General features: G+C 50.2%; 1 protein-coding gene across 1 annotated transcript; it reads right to left on the minus strand.

Annotated features, from left to right (window-relative positions):
- Positions 1-3,404: 3,404 nt before the first annotated feature.
- On the minus strand, positions 3,405-20,587 carry AQP7 (aquaporin 7). The gene is made up of 6 exons (XM_075559490.1): positions 20,489-20,587; positions 6,069-6,195; positions 4,894-5,031; positions 4,373-4,491; positions 3,988-4,205; positions 3,405-3,690 (listed from the first exon to the last, which is right to left on the minus strand). Exons 1-6 carry the CDS (start codon positions 20,585-20,587, stop codon positions 3,405-3,407), a joined length of 987 nt encoding a protein of 328 aa, XP_075415605.1.
- Positions 20,588-21,713: the final 1,126 nt, after the last annotated feature.

The following is a 21,713-nucleotide window of genomic DNA, read 5'->3' on the forward strand; positions in this document are numbered from 1 at the left end:
CCGTGCTGCCTCTAAGTCACCCTGGAGAACACGAGGGTGGTCAGTGAGGGGCCGACACTGTGGGAGCCTGCCCAGGCCTCTCGTGGTCCTGGAATGCCAGGGATGAAAGCCCGCTCCCCATTACCATGTTTCTCAGGGGTGGGGGTGGCACCCCTGAGACTGGGAGAGGACCCCCTTGGGGGTCACAAACAGCAGGCTCGGGACTTGCAGTTCTGGTCCCTCCAAGCCCCTCCTCTTTCTCTGTGGACCCTGGGATTTCACCAGGCTTCAACCTCTCCCCTTCCCCGCCCCCACCCCGTCTCAGGATCCAGCAATGCCTCCTTTTGCAGCAAATGACACATGCACAGAACTGTGCGGCATGATCATGTTACGAAGCTTAATCAGCTAACGGACCTATAAACCCACCCCACCCTGGAACCAGAAAGTGAGTGAGAGATAGCCCGCGCCTCCCCCTCCTCATCCCCATGTCCATGTCCCTGGAGGAATCCTCTTTAGAAAAAATAAAAGTGTTATCACATGTTAGTGTGCCCGAATGCCGCATCGCACGCTGGTGGCATTGCAGTTGTAAAGCCAGCGTTGTAATGAAGGCTGTGTGCTGGAGCATGCTTTTTCTTTTTCTTTTTGTTCTTTTTTTTTGAACATGCTTCTTTTGTGCTCCCAGCACTGTCGCCTGTCTGGGCAGGTAGCTGTGGGGTTTGAATTGCTCACTGCTCTGTGGTCGTCCACTGCAGGTGACTGTACCGCCCTGCATCCAACCATGCCCCTGCTGGGGGACAGCCGCATCCTTCCAGGGCCTCTGCACCCGCTCTTTCCTGGGGCCTGACTCTGAAGTGACTTCTTCATGTCTCTCACCCATGGCCTGGGGGGCTGTGCTCCCAGGCCCACTCCTGATTCTCCTGCCACAAGCCCACGGCTCCAGCCACCATTCCGGCGGCAGCCTCTGTTCCCCACTCTCGGGGCTCATTTCAGATCAGCACCCTATCCACGAGGGCTTCTTGAGCACTAACTCTGTGAGTCACTCTCTCAGTGTGTTACATGTTGTATCTCATTTCCTATCCCCGGCAGCATAAAGCAGGGCCATGCATGTTGTTTTCATTGCACAGATGAGGAAATTGAGGCCCAAACAGGTTGAGTTGAGTGCCTTGCTCAGGCCCACACAGCAGACTGGTGGTGAGAGGGTTAAGGTTTATTGTGCTAACCTGGCCAATAAATACATTGAAGGGCGGAGAGATAAATGGCTTGGCGAGCCTCACCTTTCTGGTTCTCTGGTCTCCTGTTCTCTGATGGTCGGACCAGTGAATGGCTGCCTTAGCTGGCAAGGCTGACTTCCTGCGAGACATCCCTGAGGAGAAGCCACATGGGTCTACACTGATGCAGCCCTGGGTGCTGGAGCAGCCGCGTGGAGACCCCTCCCAGCGCTGAGATGCTTACACCACCACTGGATTCAAAGACTTTCAGCCCACTGGCCTGTGGTCCTCCTGCATTCAGCATCATTGTGTGTGTTCTGTGAGTTTGAGGAGGACTTTGTAGATCGGTGTCAGACATAGGGGCTAAGTCGGACTTAAGGGCTTGGACTAGACTGGGTTGGGATGCTTTCTGAATGTACACTTATCCTTTATATAAAACTCTCTCTTGTACATATGAGTTTCTGTGGATGTGTTTCTCTACTTTACCCAGACTAACACAGGTGGCAAAGGGGATTTCACCAGGCACTGTGTGGCCTCATAGTTCATACTCTTGAACCATGAAGTCCTACCCATCTTGCTCCCTGCTGCCCATCAGACAGGGTCCCTGATGCCCATCAGCCCAAGGCCCACAGGCAACTTGAGCTCCCTCCACAAGTCCACACACCACCTCTCTTCAGCTTCCTCACTGCTCCTGTGCCTCAGCAGAGCACCCCTAAGCAGCACGGGCCCCAAAGTGGGAGTCAGCCTGCTTCCTCCCTCTCCCTCAGCCAGCTTGATCTTGAACCCACCCCACCACCATCACCACATCCCCTAGCCCCCTAGTCCCACCCTTAGCACCAAGTGTTCACTGCCTGCTGCTCTTTTCTGCAGGGCCCCATCTCCCTCAACTTCTTGGGGACATTTTCTCTGTTCTCCTGGATCCCACCTCCAGCAGGAAAGTTCAGGCTCCTCTGCCCTCAGCCTCTCACACTGGAAAGTGCTGCCTGCAGCACCAGGAAGGACACACCCTCCCAACTGCCCTTGCTCGGGCTCAAGGAAGCCAGGGTTCTGAGCATCCCCCAGCCTCCACCCAGCCCACTCACCCCTGTATAACGCCTGCCTCGTAGTTCCCTTCTAACCCCCATCAGACTGGGTTCCAGGACAGCCCGTCCACTGCCTGGGGTACCCCATCACTGCTGCAAACCCGCTGCCTGAGTGGATGCAGGAAGGCTAATCTGACCGCCCCGCCCCACTCTCACCCACCCTGGGCACCCCATCCGCTTGGCAGAAAACACTCTGTCTTCATCTTCCTCCTCCTTCAGGTCTCAGACACTGGGAAGGGAGGAACCCACCCCACCCCCTTCTGGCACTTCCGACACTGGGCATCCATTCTAAGAGGGCCATATGGCCTTCCAGGGAATGAAGAGCCATGCGGTGGGAGGGGAGTGTGAACAACACCTTCAGTTCAAAGCAAAGACCCACAGAGTTAAAAGGCCGCCTGAAGGCTACATCCTACCACCAAGAGAACTGCGAAGGGCCCCAGAGGACAGGCTAGGACTTCCCCCTGGGGTTTCCAAGCCATGAGATCTTTACAGGTGCAGACAACCTCACCTGTTGGGTTTGAAGCCACTGGCCTTGCAGTTAGCAGCTCAGTTCCTTACTTAGCCTGTGGTGCCACCAGGGCCCTCTGTGATGTGACAAGGAGGGCAGACATCTAAAAAACTCTCGGGGTGGGGGGCTGGGGGTGGGGAGGCAATCATGAAAATAAGGCAGCGAAATTCTTGTACCTTGGCTCTGGAGGACTGGATGGGAGGAAGGAGAAAGGGGGTATGGGGGCAGGGAAGAAAAGGTGAAAATCTAGAATCCTATTTCAGAAAAACTCCAGGTATTCCCAGAACTAAGACCCCAAGTTAGCGTAGATGCTTCCCGTTAATGCCACCTCCTCCCCCACTGCCAATGACCCCTCTCCCCAACCTCATCCCCCCACTCGCACTTCTACCTCAGGTATTCTCTGGGCATCCCCTGCTCCTGCTGAAGCCCTGGTGGCTCTGCCCCACCAAGAGCCCCAGCCCTCAGGACTTGAATGAGTTGGAAGTCCCTCAGCCTTTGCGCTAAGGCGGGAGCCTGGAGTTTCTGGAAGAATCCAGGCGGTATCCCAATGACAAGAGGTCACCAGGAAGCGGGGGGCCTCTGCACAAGGCTTTCTTTATTGGGGAAGCAGCACAAATCCACGTCTACTTAAAAGTACTCAACGGCCATGTGACTTTGGGGTGGGGCATTCTGGGCTGGGTATCTGCGGTCCTCGGGGGCCTTGGGGGACCCCTGGGGGTTGGGGTAGGGGGACGTCTTGGATGAGTGGAACTTCGGCTTGGGCAACACGGAGATCTTGTGCTCTTCACCCGTCTTGGTGCCCTCCTTAGACTTCCGAGCGGCGTTGCCGATGAGGAGCAGGTAGAGCACTCCGCCCAGGTAGGCACCCAGGATTGGTGCCACCACCGGCACCCACCACCAGTGTCCCCCATCTCTGTGGGCCAGAGACGACACCCATATCCACCTCTGGCTAAGGCCCAGCGAGCACCCCTCGCCAGCTTCAGCCTGACTCCAGGATGGGGGCTAGTCTGGGACAGGGTAAGCAAGCAGGGTCCCCATCATGCCAGGCTGGTGGGGGTGGGGGCGGGGGGAAGCAGGGACCTATTCCTGCCCACCAGGTCACCCAGGAGTCCTGTGAGTGGGACTCGCCTGTGCCTCACGTCAACCCCACCCCTGTGCCTGCTGTGAACCCACGTCATTAGGCTGGCATGGCGCTGGGGCAAGGCAGTACCTGAAGACCTCGGTGCCCCAGCCAGCAAAGAAGGTGAAGAGTCGGGGAGCCAAGTCGCGGGCCGGGTTGATAGCATAACCTGTGTTCATGCCTAGGGACATCCCAATGATGGCGACCAGGATGCCGACCACCACGCCCTGGGTCCCTTCCAGGGCTGGGCTGTTGTGTGGGTCCGTGATGGCGAAGAGACACAGCTGGAGTAATCCCGTCAGAAACATCTAGAGAGTAGACACCAGGGTAGCTGGAGGCTCAGCGGTGCTCCAAGCCCAAGCCCACAGGTAGACGGGCCAGGCGCCTTTGTCCTCCACAGAGTACGGGACACCCCGCCAGCCCCTCCCTGGGGGGTGGAGGGCTTGGAGAGGGGCACCTGCCCTTGACCACTGACCTCATCCAGGAAGCCCTGCCACAATGTCATGTGACTGGGAAGGTAGGTGGCAAAGATGCCGGCAGTGGCTGTGGGGCCGGTCACTGCCAGATTTCCCTTTGAGAAGTGCTTGATGGCCGCTGTGGAGACACAAATGGAGATAGAGACGTGGCACCAGGCAAGCCCCGCTCACCCCCAAACCCAACTCACTGCCATCCAGTCGAGGCCAGTGTATACAGACCCTACAGGACAGAGTAGAACTGCCCTCGTAGGTTTCCAAGGCTGCCCATCTTTCTCACTGTGCTCCCGGGACAGCTGGTGGCTCCAAGTTAGCAGCCCAACACGACACGCCACCCACTATGCCACCAGAGCTCCTAGCCCCGCCGGGGTCCCAGAAATAAGGTTAGAGGGTAGAGGGATGGAGGATACCTCAAAGGCTTTCTTCTCCCAGTCACTTTCACAAGCCAGGACACCGAGGTCCGATCTGCCCAGGCTTCAGAGGAGGTGGAAGCCAGAGGCAGACAGCCCCAGGCAGGACTCACTGTAGAAGAGGCCGTAGATGGTGGCAGCAGCCAGGAAGGAGCCCAGGAACTGACCCAGAAAGTAGACAGGGAACTTCCTCCAGGACATGCGACCCAGCGCACAGTGGGCGAAGGTTACGGCTGTGTTCATGTGGGCCCCTGGGAAGAGGGGGCACGTGGGTTAAGGGGGCAACCGCAGACACAAATCAGCAACCCCAGTCAACACCCTTTACCAGATGTGGACTCTGTGCCCAAGAAGCAGGTACCTACATCTCCATGTGTAAGTACGAACAGAGATGGTAAATAACCTGCCTAAGATGGCCCAGTTAATTAAAAGGGTGGGGGCACTGAACTTTGAGCAAGATTCTGTAGAAGAATCCCGATCAAAAGGGAGGAAGCTCAGAACCGAATTTCCTATGCTCCTGGATTCGAGACTTTCTAGAGCTATGGAAGCTGACAAAGATTGCCCCCAGGATAATTTTTAAACCATAAGCCAAAAAGATCCCCTGCAGTCTTCAAATCCCAGAATACATACATGCGTGCGCACGCACACATGCACACGCAAACCCTAAGTCCATTGCCACTGAGTTATTCCAATTCACAGCAGCCCTCCAGAGGGTTTCTGGGGCTGTCTGTCTCTGTGGGAGGAGACAGCCTCATCTTTTACCTGAGGAGTGACTGGTGGATTTGAACCGTTGGCCTTGCAGTTAGCAGTCCAATGGCTCTGACCAGAAAGCATCCAGTGGTTCAGCTTAATTCGTGAAGAATGTCTGCCTTGAGCATTCTGATCACTTCGGAACCGTCAATGGGATCAAGTGGACCCCCCCCCCCCAGCTTGTTTCCGGCAGCGGAGAAAGAAGCAAAGGATGGTAATGACAGCTGCCAGCTTGACGGACGTAATCAACGTCCCTGGCTGTGGAAAGGGTTGCACTGGGGCACATCCCGCTATGTCTATTCTCAACACCAAGAAACAAAGAGGTCAGATCGTAAAGCGTGTGTCCAGAGGGCTCGGGGAAGGGCTTGGGTCAGCGGTGGGAGAGGGGCAAGGCGTTCCGTCCGACATGTTCTCCGCCCTCCAGACGGTGGGGGAGAGCCCTGCACTGGCTGAGTCAGAGAAGGGGTTGGCAGGGGGTGGGCAGAGAAGAATCCACAGGGTACCTGACTTTGCCCCATCAGGGAAACTGGGGCTCACTCACCAGAGATGCCTCCTGCCACGTGCACTCCCATGGTAACGCCGAAGCCAAACGCCACGTTGACAGAGAAGAAACTCCCAAATGTATTGGCTCCTAGAACCATTTGGGCCACGGATCCAAGGCCAAACACCTGTGAGGGAGGACCTCTGAGAGGGAGGCTACACAGGAGCCCCCCGCCCCGCCTTGGTGGGGGCCCCCAGTGAGTGAGGGAGCTCAGTCTGACTCCTCTGTCACACCCTGGGCCTCCCCAGCATCCCCCCTAAAGACCCTCTGCCTTACCCTCTTCCTCCACTGACCTCCCTCCTCCCGACTCCTTGTCCCTGGCCATGTTGATGCCTCTCAGACCTGGACCAGGCAGCACTGGGAGTCGGCGCCTCACCCCCAAGTCCACTTGAAGGCCCCGACTGCAATATGGCTGATTTGTGCACCCCTCAGACCACCTCATACTTCGGACAAGCCCGAAAAACATTTCTTCGAGTGGGTCTCAGCCTGACCTCTGCTGAGCACGTACATCCCTGCGAGTCTGGCGGTTCGTAACCCTCCCGCCCTCAACGCCAGTCTGGTCTAGCCTCATTTCAGGACGTCTTGCCTCCCGTTCTGCCCGCACATGCCTGCAGGTCCAATCCTTCTCAGAGAGAAGGGAGGCCTGCCCGTAGGTCCTCCCTCACCCCCAGCTGCGACCTGACAATATGCACCTGCCTTTGCACCCACTTTCCTCTTCAGCTCTGGTTCCTGGGCTCCAGCCCCTCCTTCTACAGGGATGGCCCTCTCAGCTCTACCTCCACCTTCTCCCTCGACTGGCTTCCACAGACCCTGGTCTTCCCAGATGAGACCCTTCTCACCTCAGCCCTGCCTCCCCCTCGCGCTGTGGGGGAGCAGCAGCTCTCTCCTCCCCATTCCAGTCAGACTCTGGGAGAATCTCGCTGTTGGCTGCTTTCCCTTTCCCTCTATCCTCCCACAGACTTTCTACACTTGGCTAATTCCAACCCTCGCTGCTACTGGAAAGTTTCTCTTCCTTGGCTTCCATGACATCTCTGGCGATTTCCTTTCTACCTTCCTAGTCTCTACTAGTTTCTCACTCTCCCCTCTCCTTCTTCGTTTCCCTCTTTGCTTCCACCACGTTCTTCCTCCTTCCTCTTCCTCAGGCACAGGAACATCCCAGCCTTCACCCCGGCCCCTCCATGCTCATTGCCATCACTCGCTCTGGGTCTTCTCACTAGGTCTTTGGCTTCAGTGTGACCCATAGATCAGTATTCCTAAGACCTTTATCTGGGAGCCAGATCCCTACTTCCAAATACCCAGAGAAAGCCCCCCAAGTATCCTGCCAACATGTCTCAGAAAATCCATACCTTACCCTGCATGCTTCATCCCAAATGGCCAAGCCGAATGCCAACCCGGATGTCACAACTGAGAACGTCCTCTCCCCAGCACTCAATCCGCTCAGTTTACAGACTCCCCGACTCTTACCCGACCTCCTCCTTGCAGTTAGAGGGCCTCTTTAAAACAGCCTCTGTTCATTCATCAACTCACCTCCAGTTCTAGGATTAAGTCCAAATGAATTCAGCCACTATTGAAGACCCTTCACAATGTGCTCCCTTCCGCCTCTGTGTCTCCCATCTGCCCCAGTGTTCTCTGTGTTCCCACACTACAGTATTACGACTACCTAATAACAGCCATTGGTTGACTATTTACTATATGCCAGGCACGACCCTTACCCCCTACACCAGTGCTTCTCAACCTTCCTAATGCCTTGACCCTTTAATACAGTTCCTCAGGTTGTGGTGACCCCAACCATAAAATTATATTAATTGCTACTTCATAACTGTTGTTTTGCTACTGTTATGAATTGTAATGTAAATATCTGATATGCAGGCTGTATTTTTTATTGTTACAAATTGAACATAATTAAACATAATTAAAGCATAGTGATTATTCACAAAACAATATATAATTTTATAATGTGAAATATTTATGTGTTTTTCCAATGGTCTTAGGCAACCCCTGTGAAAGGGTCATTCAACCCCCAAAGGGGTCGTGACCCACAGGTTGAGAACCACTGCCCTACACCTTTTTAAAAGCATTAAACAAGAAACCCAACTCACTGCCATCAAGTCAATGTTGACTCACAGCCACCCAACAGGACAGAGCCAAACTGCCCCCATGATTTTCCAAGGCTGTCCGTCTTTGCAGGAAAAGAAAGCCTCATCTTTCTCCCTCAGAGTAGCTGGTGAGTTTAAACTGCTGACCTTGTGGTTAGCAGCCAAACACAATGCCACCAGAGCTCCGCAGGTACTGATATCCTCTCCTTTCGACAAATGGGCCACCCATGATGTAGAAAAGTTGAGTGACTGATCTGAGGTCATACAGCCTGTTCCTCAGCCGTATTTGAATCAGACTGCTTCATATCAAACAACCATACCACATCAGGCTTTCTTGCTTTCTCCTGTCTTGCATTTGCCTGGAATAGCTAACCCTAGATACTGGAAAAGCCACATTCAGCCTTAAGGTAGCACCTTCTTTTAGAAGGCCACGTCTCCTGAATGTCGCTTGGAGGAATCTCTAAGTAGAGATGCCGAGCTATTGGAAATTAGGAGCTAGGCCTATGCCATGCAGTATGGTGGCCACTAGTCACATGTCTGTTGGCTTGTCATACTGCAGTGGTGGCTGACACGTTGCTGTGGCTTGTTGTTTGGCATACTGGTGCCAGTAGGAAGCTAGGCCATCAGTACAGCGATACCAGCAGAGTCACCCACAGTGAGCAGGTTTCAGTAGAGCTTCCAGACTAAAAGAAGGAAAAAGTGGTCTATTTCTGAGGAAGTGAGCTACTAGAAACCTTATGAATGAATAGCACTGGAACCTTGCCTGATATAGTACAACTGGGGATTGCTACCTACTCAAAGTAGTATCGACCTGAAGGATGAGGATGGAGCAAAGCTTTCAGGACTTCCATTTGCTGATGGGGCACAACTCAAAATGAGCCGAAATATCTGAAAACATTCATTAACAATTGGAACATGGAATGTGTGAAATATCACTCACTGCCATCAAGTTGATTCCAACTCATAGCCACTGGTTAGGACAGGGTAGAACTGCCCCTGCAGGTTTCTAGACTGTAACTCTTTACAGGAGTAGACAGCCTCCTGTTTCTCCCATAGAGTGGCTGGTGGTTTTGAACTGCTGACTTTGTGGTTAGCAGCCCAACACATAACCACCAGGGCTCCGGTAGGAAGTATAAACCTAAGAAAATTGGAAGTCATCAAAAATGAAACAGAAAGCATAAGTATCAATGTCCCAAGTACTAATGAGCTGAAATGGACTGGTATTCACCATTTTGAATCAACCATATAGTATACTAGGCCAGGAATGACAAATTTAAGAGAAATGACATCACAGTCATCATAAGAAGAACATTTTATGATCTATCTTGAGGTAAAATGCTGTCCATGATAGAATAATATGCCTATAAGATCAGTTAATAGGACTAGTATTCAGATTTATACACCAACCACTAAAGACAATGAAAATGAAGTTGAAGAGTTCTACCAGCTTCTTCAGTCTGAAATTGATCAAACCTGAAACCAAGATTCATTGATAATTACTGGTGATTGGAATGCAAAAGGTGGAAACAAAGAGGAAGGATCAGTGGTTGGAAAACTTGATTTCAATGATAGACATGGAACTGGTGATTGCGTGATGTAGTTTTACAAGAGCAACTACTTCTTCATTGCAAATGCTATTTTCCAGCAACATAAGCTGTGACTATACATGTAGACCTCTCCAGGTGGAATACATAAGAATCAAATGATTTACCTCTGTAGCAAGACACAATGGAGAACCTCAATGTCATTAGCCAAAACAAGACCAAAGGGTGACTATGGAATAGACTATCACTTGCTCATATGCAAGTTCAGGATGAAGTTGAAGAAAATTAAACAAGTCCACAAGAACCAAAACACAACCTTGAGCATAACCCACCTGAATGTAGGGACCATCTCAAGAACAGATCTAAGGCATTAATGACCACTGACTGAAGAACACCATACATGAGGAAAGAGAAAGGTCACTAAAGAGTCAGGAAAGAAAATAAAAGACCAAAGTGGATGTCTGTCAGAAGAGACTCTGAAACTTGCTGTTGAATATAGAATAGCTAAGGAAATGGAAGAAATGATGATCCAAAAGTCCTGCGTAGTGCCACCTTCCTGATATGATCACTGAAGACAAAGAGGGAGCATAAGCAAATGTGGTGAAGAAAGCCGATGGAGCCAGCTAGCAAAAGATATAGCATCTGGGGTCTTAAAGGCTTGAAGATAAACAAGCGGCCATCTAGCTGAGAAGCATCAAAGCCCACATGGAAGAAACAAACCAGCCTCTGTGATTACGAGGTGCTTAAGGGATTAGTTATCAGGCATCAAAGAACAAAAAAATCATATAATTGTGTGCTCATCTCCATGATATGATCGCTGAAGACAAATGGGTACATAAGTAAATGTGGCAAAGAAAGCTGATGGTCCCCGGCTATCAAAAGATATAGCATCTGGGGTCTTAAAGGCTTGAAGATAAACAAGTGGCCATCTAGTTCAGAAGCAACAAAGCCCACATGGGAGAAGCACACCAGCCTGTGTGACCACGAATTGTCGAAGGGATCGGGTATCAAGCATCAAAGAACAAAAAATCATATCATTGTAAATGAGGGTAAGTGCAGAGTGGAGACTCAAAGCCCATTGGTAGGCAACTAGACACTTCCTTACTGAAGGGTTGTGAGGAGGAGATGAGCCAGTCAGGGTGCAGGGTAGCAACGATGAAACATATAACTTTCCTCTAGTTCTTAAATGCTTCCTCGCCTCCACTATCATGATCCCAATTCTACCTTACAAATCTGGCTAGTCCATTGGTACAAATCTGGCTAGTACATTGGAACAGATAGCAACTGAAAACACAGGGAATCCAGGACAGATGACTCCTTCAGGACCAGTGGTGAGAGTGGCGATGCCTGGAGAGTGGAGGGAATGTGGGGTGGAAAGGGGGAACTGATTACAAGAATCTACCTACAGCCTTCTCTCTGGGGGATCGACAGCAGAGAAGAGGGCGGGGGGAGACGTCGGACATTGTAACATATGACAAAATAATAATAATTTATGAATTGTGAAGGGTTCATGAGGGAGGGGGAGTGGAGAGGGAGGGGGAAAGTGAGGAGCCAATATTAAGGGCTCAAGTAGAAGGCAAAAGTTTTGCGAGTGATGATGGCAACAAATGTACATATGTGCTTGACACAATGGATGGATGGATGGATTGTGATAAGAATTGTACAAGCCCCCGATAAAATGATTTTTAAAAAAAAGACGCGTAGAAAAAAACTTAAAAGTAGCTTCAGAAGACAAAGCAAAGCAGTATAAAGAAATGTACAAAGACCTGGAGTTAGCAAACCAAAATGGAAGAACACACTCAACACATCTCAAACTGAAAAAAACTGAAGAAAAAAAAATCAAGCCTCAAGTTGCAATCTTGAAGGATTCTATGGACAAAATATTGAATGACACAGGAAGTATCAAAAGAAGAGGGAAGAAATACACAGAATCTGTACCAAACAGAACTAGTCAGCGTTCATTCATTCACGAGGTTGCATATGATCACACACCAACAGCACTGAAGGAAGAAGTCCAAGCTGCACCAAAGGCAATGAGGAGAAACAAGGCTCCAAGAGTTGAAGGAATGTCCATCGAAATGTTTCACAACACAGATGCAGCATTGGGAGTACTCACTAGCCCAAGTCAAGAAATTCGGCCACCGAACTAGAAGACATCCCTATTTGTGCCCATTCCAAAAAAGGGGACCCAACAGGATGAAGAAATTATTAATATCACATGCCAGTAAAGTCTTGCTGAAGATAATTTAAAAATAGTTGCAGTAGTACGTCTTCAGGAAACCACCAGAAACCCAAACCTGGATTCAGAAGAGGATGTGGAACAAGGGATGATTCCTGATGGCATATGGATTTGGGCTGAAAGCAAAGAATAGAAAGATGCTTACTTACGTTTTATCGACTGTGCAAAGGCATTTGACTGAGTGGATCATCACAAACTACAGGTAACATTACAACGAGTACGAATTCCAGGACCCTTCATTGGGCTCGTGCAGAACTTGTACGTAGACTAACAAGCAGTCGTTCAAACAAGTCAAGGGAATACTGCCTGGTTTAAAATCCGGAAAGGTATGTGTGTTAATCCAGGTAGACTACAGAAACAAATCCATAGACACACATACGTGTATAAGAAAGAGGTTTATATAAAAGACCAGTTGAGTATTGAGAAAACATCCACCCCCGTCCAGATCAAGTCCATAAGTCTGATATTAGTCCATATGTGTGCTACCAATCTATAAAGTACTCTTCAGACTCACAAAACACATGCAATGACACCAAATGCAGGACAATTGCAGGCCAGTGGGTAGAGAGTCTTTGGATCCAATGGCTGTGTAAGCATCTCAGTGCTGGCAGGGGTCTCCACGTGGCTTCTCCAGCTCAGGGCACTAGTGTAGTTCCATGTGTGTCAATAGAGTGTCTTCCAGGAAGTGAGCAGAGAGAGAGTGTGTGTCTCCCGCTTCCAAGGAGGAAAAATCCAGATTTCCCAAAATTCTCAGGAGAAGGCCATGCTTACACAGAGGACTCATGGGTTATAACCTGATTGACAAATTAGATCCACCCGTTCACTCTTAATCCTCTCAAATCCCAAATTGACACCAGATTATGTAACCGCCACCGTATGTTTCAGAGCTATATCCTTTCACTGTAGGTATTCCATTTGTACGCGCAGCACATAATCCAAGAAGAATGCCGCGTCAAGACTGGAGAAGACTCAGTAACAGCCTGCAATATACTGATGGCACAAAATTGCTGGCCATAAACCAAGAGGATGTGAAACATGTTGACGATCAAAGACTACAATCTTCAGTATGGATTACGACTCAATGTAAAGAAGAGAGATCCTCACCACTGGCCCAAAAGGCAACACTATGATAGCTAGAAAAAAAGATTGATGTTGTCAAGAACTTCATTTTACTTGGATCCACGATTAACATTGACGGAAGTAGCAATCAAAAAGCCACCTTGTTGTACAGGTGTTTAAGAGCAAAGATGTCATTTTGAGGACTAAAGTGCCCCTGAGCCAAGCCGTGGTGTTTTCTTTTCTTTTCTATCATTTTATTGGGGGCTCATACAACTCATCACAATCCAGACATCCATCCATTGTGTCAAGCACATTTGTACATTTGTTGCCCTCATCATTCTCAAAGCATTTGCTTTCTACTTGAGCCCTTGCTATCAGCTCCTCATTTTTCCCCTCCCTCCCCCCCATGAACCCTTGATAATTTATAAATTATTATTATTTTGTCATTTCTTACACTGTCTGATGTCTCCATTCACTTTTCTGTTGTCTGTCCCCAAGAGAGGGGGTTATATGTAGATCCTTGTAATCAGTTCCCCCTTTCTACCCCACCTTTGCTCCACCCTCCTGGTATCGCCACTCTCACCACCACTGGTCATGAAGGGATCATCTGTCCTGGATTCCCTGTGTTTCCAGTTCCTATCTATACCAGTGTCCATCCTCTGGTCTAGCCAGCTTTGTAAGATAGAATTGGGATCATGATAGTGGGGGGTGGGGGTGGAGAGGAAGTATTTAAGAACTAGAGGAAAGTTGTATGTTTCATCTTTGCTACACTGCCCCCACCCCACCCCTCATGGTGTTTTCAATCATCTCATATACATGTGAAAGCTGGACAGTGGTGCATTTGAATGATGGTGTTAGTGGAGCCTATTGAACATAGGGCACCCTTTCCCAGGATGGTCTGCGAACACCTGACGGCTCTCACTGCAGCCCTTATGTTCACATTCTCCAGTTTTCCTTTCCAGACACTCTAGTCTAGCCCAATACTGCCTAAGAACACGAGCCCCAGGAACAGAAAAAGAAACCAATCTGTCTCAGAAGCAGTACAGCCAGGGTGCTCCTAAGAAGTGGGCACGATGAGGCTCTCGAGGAGATGGTTTGACATAGTTGCTGCAATTACAGGCTTAGAACTAAGCTGTGAGGATGGTGCAGGCCTGGCAGGGTCTCCCTCGGCTGCACACAGGGTCGCTGTGAGTTGGGACCGACTCAGTGACCCCCCACTACAGCCACAGCCACAGGTGGTTATGAAAGCCCTTGAAATGTTACGGCTGAGTGGACGTTTGCTGTATGTATACAATGCACACCAGATTTGACTTCTTTGAAAATACGAAATACCTTTGGAATGATTTTATATTGATTACATATTCAAAATACAATATTCTTTTTTTCTTTCAAAATATAATAGTCTATATGTTAGTATTTGAGTCACAAGTGCCGATATAACAGAACTACCACAAGTGTATGCCTTTAGCAGACACTTAGTCTCTCACAGTGGAGGAGGCTAGAAACTCGAGTTTAGGCCACCAGCTCTAGGAGAAGCCATTCTTTCTCGTCTCTGGGGGAAAGTCCTTTTCTCCTATTGACATCTGTGGGTGCAGCATCCCTGGGGTCTTGACATTCATCTTCCCCTGGACCTAAAAGGTCTTCAGTGCAGGGGCCACCAGGTTCAAAAGGATTCATTCTACGCCAGACTCTTCTTTCAAGATGTTGCTGAAGTCCCTCCTCTCTGCTCAATTCGCACGCCTCTTATGTCTTGTAAGATAAGTTGATGCAAGCCACACCCCAGGGAAACTCCCTTCTGTCAGATCAAATCTGTGGCCTGAGTAAGGGGTTGCATCCCACCCTAATCCTCATGAACTGATCACGTCATGGGGATGATTACATATTTACTTAACTGCCAAATTGTATTATTACATAACTGCCAAACCACTGGGCTTATGGTCCAGCTGAGGTGATACATCTTTGGGGGAGGCAAAATTCCATTCACGATAATGGGTTAAATAAAGTATGGTATTAAAAGTAATTTCACTTGTTTCTCTTCCCCGTTTGAATGTGGTGACTTGGAAATTTTAAATTTCATATGAGGGTCATATCGCATTTCTCTTGGACAATAGTGTTCTAGCGTTCCTGAGAGAGGAAAACGGGAGAAGGTGAACAGAGAGATGACAGTTGGAGCCATCGGGATGGAGCAGCTGAGGCTGAGCACTCAGCACCCTCTTCAGGAGCAGGTGACAACTGGGAGGAGAATGAAGAGAGCAGGTGCCAGGGACCCCAGGGGGAGCAGAGCTTTCCAAAGGTGACTGTCGCCTACATTGTCATGGACAGCCTCTGGATAAGACCTGGATGGCTTCTGTTTGGATTTGGCAGTCCAATGATCCACGAGGCAGAAGCCAGTTCCTGGAGAGACCGAGAACAGACCCCGTGCGGACACCTCATAAGAAGAGATGTAAACAAGGTGCTCACAGGGGGACAGGAGGGATGTTTCGCTTGGCAGACTGTTTTAAGTGAGGGACACCAGCATGTTCACAGTCCGAGAGAGAGTGAGGCTGATGACGAAGGAGAGAAAGAGAGAGAGAGAGAGAGAGAGAGTGGAATGGGTCAAGGGCGTGGGTGGAGGGACCCTCCGTGAAGGAGGGAGGACACCTCCCCAGCCAAGGGGAAGATGTGTGGACTTCCAGGCAGATGGCGAGAGGGGCCAGCCAATCGTAGCCAGTCTGATGGTGTTCCCTGCCAAGCCGAAGATAAAGCCGTTCCCTGATGATCAGATGGACAGAAGCACAGGGGCAGGGTCTTGTGGGGAAGACTGGAGAAGTGTGAGAAAGGCAGTGGAACATGGCCATTGGTCCCTCAGGGCCTCCGGGACACATGCAGAAGCCCGGGGGTGGGCCAGCCTAGTTGGCCAAGTTGATACCCACAGGCTTGGGGCAGGTGTGGATGGGAATGGGCTATGAGATCAGACAGGAGAAGCCAGGAAATGCAGGAACTGGAGCGGGGATGGAAGTTCTGAAGAGTCACGGCCCCCCACTTCCAAATGAATGAATGAGGGGGCCCTACATGAGCCCCTGAGTCACAGTTGTCCACCGTTCACACACTTTGTTTAGGTAACTTGGTTTTGAAGACCAAAAGTCTCAGACACCACTGGCCTGCCTTCTGTCCTCTGAGGTGTTCAAAGTGAAGTGTTCCAGGGCCCTGGGAACGCCAGCCCCTCCCTTCCCTGGTCAAAGAGAGGGCCCAGCTCATCCAAGTCCCTCCCATACCAGGAAGCCAAATCTCAGGACAAACCCCCCACCCCCAGGACCCTGTGCTGAATAGAGCCATCCACTTCCCTTACTCAAGCCTCAATAAACGGGGCCCAAGGTCACATGGTTGCACTATCTTTTCTGGCAAAACATACACCCTTGGTGACTCACCAAGCTTCCTAACAACTAAAATGCCACCAAGCCACTGCCGCCGCCACCCCTACTCCTTGGCACAGACCTGGCGGCTAAAAATAGCAAGACAATGCCCTCCATGGGCTTCAGCCTCACAAAGGTCTTTTGCAAGTCTTTGTGCAAGCCTTTTTGCAAATCTGAGTAGCAAATGTTTTTGCTACCACACCACAGGTGTGGGAAAAAAATGAGACCCAGAGAGAGGTCTTGAACTACTCAAGGCCTGAAAGTGAAGGCCATGCCCTAGCTCGGGAGAACTAGTAAATCAGAGTGTAAGAAAGTCTACAGACCGGTCCTAGACTCCAGTTCTTATCTGTACATGTACATGCTCTGGTCTAGTTGGCTTTGTAAGGTAGAATTAGGGTCATGATAGTGGGGGAGAGGGAGCATTAAAGAACTAGAAGAAAGTTGTATGTTTCATCGATGCTATACTGTACCCTGACTGGCTCATCTCTTCCTTGTGCCCCTTCTGTAAGGGAATGTCCAACTGTCTACAGATGGGTTTGGGGTCTCCAATCTGAATTCCCCCTCATTCACATTAACATGATTTTGTTTGTTCTGGGTCTTTGATGCCTGATACCTGATCTCATCAACACTTCGTGATCACAAAGGCTGGTGTGCTTCTTCTGTGTGGGCTTTGTTGCTTCTTGGCTAGATGACTGCTTGTTTATCTTCAAGCCTTTAAGACCCCAGATGCTATATCATTTGATAGCCGGGCACCATCAGCTTTCTTTACCACATTTGTTTATGCACCTGCTTTGTCTTCAGCAATCGTGTCAGGAAGGTGAGCATCACTGGATGCCAGCTTATTAGAACAAGGTGTTCTTGCACTGAGGGAGTACTTGAATAGAGGCCCAATGTCTGTCTGCTACCTTAATACTTAACATATAAATGTATGTACATAGAGCTACTTCCCTAACCTTATATATAAATATATTTACATATGTACAAGCCTGTATTTAGATCTCTATAAATGTACTTTGGCTCATAGTTCTTTCCTCTATTTCCTTTTACTTTCCTCTTGTCCCACTATCATGCTCGGCCTTCATTTGGGTTTCAGTAATTCCTCTTGGCTACATTGCCCTTGATCAGGCATCCTACGCCCTCCTCACCATCAATTTTAGATCACTTGTTAGTCCCTGTCCCTGGGTTTGTTAATACTCAGTTCCTTTCCCCTGCCTCCCCTTCTCCCCACAGCCCCCTGGAACCATCGGCCCCTTGTTATTTCCTCGGGATTGTTTATCCCACTTATCTAGATAGACATACAGAGACGATAATAAGCAGCAAAAGAAGAGAGAGTAAAGCAACAAAACAAACAACAACAACAACAACAACAACAACCAATGGAAAAAAAAGAAAAGCCTATAAATAGCTCCAGGTCTGTTTGTTGACCTTTAGGAGTGTTTTCTGGTTCAGTCTGATGGGGTGCCACACTCTGTCCCCAAAGTCTAATTTTTGTATTCCCAGGGGACTTCATTGCTTTGCTCCCCTTTCTGCTCCGTTGCACACATTTCGCCCCAGTGTGGTGGGGTCAGGTCGGGCACAATCCCTGCACTGTGCCTCCAGTGCTGTCCCTGCAGTGCTATGGGTCATAGTGAGGGACATTGTGTTTAAACTCCTCAGGACCAATAATGAGAGTATTGATACCAAGAGGGAAAAGCAGAGGGGGGGAGGGGAGCGGGAAACAATCACAGTGATCTGCCTATAACTCCCTCTGAGGAGGAGGGACAACAGAAAAGTGGGTGAAAGGAGATATGGGACAGTGTTAGATATGACAAAACAATAATAATTTATAAAGGGTTCATGAGGGAGGGAGGGTGGGGAGGGAAAAATATGATGAGCTGATACCAAGGGGTCAAGTAGAAAGAAAATGATGATGGCAACAAATGTACAAATTTGCTTGATATAATGGATGTATGTATGGATTGTGATAAGAGCTGTATGAGGCCCCAATAAAATGATTAACATAATAATAATAAAAGTGTTTAAAAAGGAAAGTCTACACATCTAAGCTCAGGGACAGGACCAAGAGACGATAGGTCAATACTGAAATCTGACCAAACTGGATTTAAATCTTGGCTGGAAATGTGAGCATGGGCAAGTGCCTTAGTTTTGTGAAACCTCAGTTTCCCCATTCATGAAACGGAGCTATTAATAGTACCTGCCTTCCAAGGCTGTTGTGAGGATTTGAGAGATGCTATGTGAAAGGAGGCTCGCATCGTAGTGCCTGGTACGCAGCAGGCACTTGCAAATAATCTATAAAGGGGAGGGAACTGCAGACAGGGGCGGGCATCGTGGGGGAGGGGGCTGCCCGCTTTGCTGAAGCTCTCTAAGGCAGGCACCTCCTACCTCTGCAGTTCCAAGGTTTAACCACCCTCATGGGATGATTTTGGAATGTCTTGTCATAAATGAATGACTTTGCCCGGGATTAAGGAGGGGCATGACCCAGTTGAGGGAGCGAGGGCAGGGTGCAGGGAGGGGCGAGGAACGCACATCACTGTCATAACAACGGGGAGGTCTACACATGTGGACTGGAGGCAGGGAATGTGACGCTCCTCACACAAGGCTGACAGCTCTCTATTGGTGGCGTGTTTGCCAACAAGAAAGCTAATGTTCTGAACAGTGAAGGTGTTGGTGGGCAGTCACATAGCTGGGAGATAGCAAAAGCAGGAGTCCCCTCCGGCTTCCCAGCGCCTGATTCCACAAGCCCCATCAGGGCAGACCTTCCAAGGTCCTCCGGTGACTCCTTGGCAGGGTGGAGATAAGAACCCAGGTGTCCGATCGGAGCGGCCCTCACCCTGTCCTGCAGGTCTCACTCTCTCTGGGCTCCTTTCCTTAGGACTGGGCCCTATGTGACATTGACGGCTGCAGCTCCCATTGAGGACAGAGGCCCCGTGGAGTATGCACCGAGGCTGACGCAGGTAGAAAGGAAAGACGATTCCAAGGAGCCTCCCATCCCATTCAAAGTCCCCATCATCCACTTCAAGTATCCCCTGCTGAGGTCACCAGGAACCTCCGTGCCACCGAAGCCAGTGAACCCTGGCCAGTCAGGGCGCATCTTCTTTGGCCTCTCCACGGCTTCACGCAGCAGACCACGCCCCCCTTGTGGAAACGTCCACCCCACCCTCCCAGGCTCCTGGCCTCTCCACCTCTTTTCGTTCTCACCCACCTCCCTCCCCACTCCCTCGGCAGCTCCTTTCTGAGCCCCCCAGCATGTCTCAGAGTTCTATCCCTCAGAGTTCTGTACACTCAGGACCTTTTTTAGGAGCAGTATCTGCCTACCAGTGAACTTCAGCTCTCACTTCCAGCCTAGTCAGTATCTTGAGCTCCAGGCCCCTTATCTCTAAAAGGAAGAACCATCTGCAGTTTTGCACTGGGACCTACCAGATTAGGTCCAAACTAATTCATCTCACCCCATGCTGAACCCCATGCTCAGACAATGGCCTCATCAGCCGACACCCCATATCTGTTGCTTATGAGCCTCCCTGATGCCACCTCATCAAACCCTTTCAGACATGGGCTCTCGGTTCCAGGCCCTAGACCAGCCACCACCCTTGTTCCAGCCTGCATCACTGTCCAGCCACATCCTTCCTTCTAGGCTGGGCACTACACCCAGAATTACCTTCTAAGATCCCACAACGACTGCGTCACCCCTTGACTTGGTAGCCGCCAGGGTCTCCCCCATCATCTTCAGGATTCATTCGCAAAGCCTGCCACTCAAGGTTCTCTCTCGCTTCTCTATTGTTCATTTCCCTTCTCTCCACTTCTTCCCTGCCCTCGTCCTGTGGCTGCATTTGACCTGCACATATCATGAGGCTTTCTTCCCCCAGAAAGATTTGGTACAACAGGGCCCTCTTCTTACTTTCCTGTTTCAGGTCCTCTTCAGCTCAAAGGCAGGGGAATGGACAGTGTGGGCCATTGGGACCAGTAGACTAAGAGGCAGCGTGAGGGGGGTTCAGGGACTGGCTTTGCTAAGCCTCACCAGCCTGGGGTCCTGCAGTTTGCGCCCCTGCATAACCCCACCCCCCACCCCTTCTTGTGCTACCTCCCCACTCACCATCATGACATAGGTGCTCAAGAACTCAGCCAGGAATTTCCGAAGGATCTTCTTCTGCATTCTCGCTTGTAACCTTATTATTATGGATGAGGAGACCATCGTGGAGTTATGGATGGACATCTGTGTGAGCCCATGGGCAGAATGAGGCTCAAGTCAGCTTACTGCCCATCGGCCTTTCAACTCATGGCTGAGTTAATGGGTAATCCAGCAGCACTTCCGCACACGCCTCCTCTCGACCAGAGCAGTTAGGACAGAAAGGATCAGAGACATCTGAGAGTCACAGGGACACAGAGAGGCACTGAGTGTACATGGCCCCTCCTTTCTTCTGGTCTGGACTAGAGCAATGTGAAGGGCACACCAGAAAGGCCATTTGGCAGAGGGGGCAAGATGGGGAGACGGTAAATTTAAGCTGTGAAGCCAAAGAACCTGGGGAAAACAGCAGGGCAAGAGTGCAGATAGGAGAATGGAGCTCCGTTATCTGTTACCCTGCCTATCTCTGGGGGCCAGAACTTGGGGTCACAGGAAAGTCTGATAGCAGTGTTACGCTCCACAAACAAGGGGCATGCTTGACAACAACAGGTCTGCTTCCAGTGGGCTGGGGCCTCCCGCTGGGAAGGCAAGCAGAGGTTGGGATGAATGAGAGCTGAAAGGAAAAGGAAAGTGCGTCTGGCCTGCTCCCAGTGTATCCTCCGTGCTCAGCACAGTGTCAGGGTCATAGTAGGCCTGCAGCCAAGCATGTTGAATGAAGGTTGGGGGTTTCTCTGTCTCCCCTGCCACCGACCCCTAAACGTCCTACAATGCTTGGCACTTGGCAGGCGCTTGATACATAGTTGTTGGGCCGGGTGGATGAACAAAGGAAAAATGCCATCCAGATGCCATTGCCTCGGGTTGGAGTTGGGGATGAGATGTGCCTGGAGGCCAGAGAGGAGGAGCAATGGTGTAGATACCTTTAAGGGTGGCCCTAGTGCTTCCTCTGATTGGCAATGCCCTCCACATGGTCCGGAGACCTGGAAGATGACACCAGACCTTTCCATGACCCTGCCCCACAGGCTTCCCAAATTGTCCTGCCTTCACATGACAACAATAAGCAAAGGGAATGGGAGAAGGCAGCCACTCATGGATTTGAACACCGTCCACTTCCCTTGAGGGCCCAGATTCACAGCTCACCCACTCCAGCCCGTGTTCTGGTCCTTGATTCAAAGATCCAAATCCACACCTGAGCATC

Source organism: Tenrec ecaudatus, chromosome 10 (genome assembly GCF_050624435.1).
Source record: "Tenrec ecaudatus isolate mTenEca1 chromosome 10, mTenEca1.hap1, whole genome shotgun sequence".
In the NCBI taxonomy this organism is placed as follows: domain Eukaryota; kingdom Metazoa; phylum Chordata; class Mammalia; order Afrosoricida; family Tenrecidae; genus Tenrec; species Tenrec ecaudatus.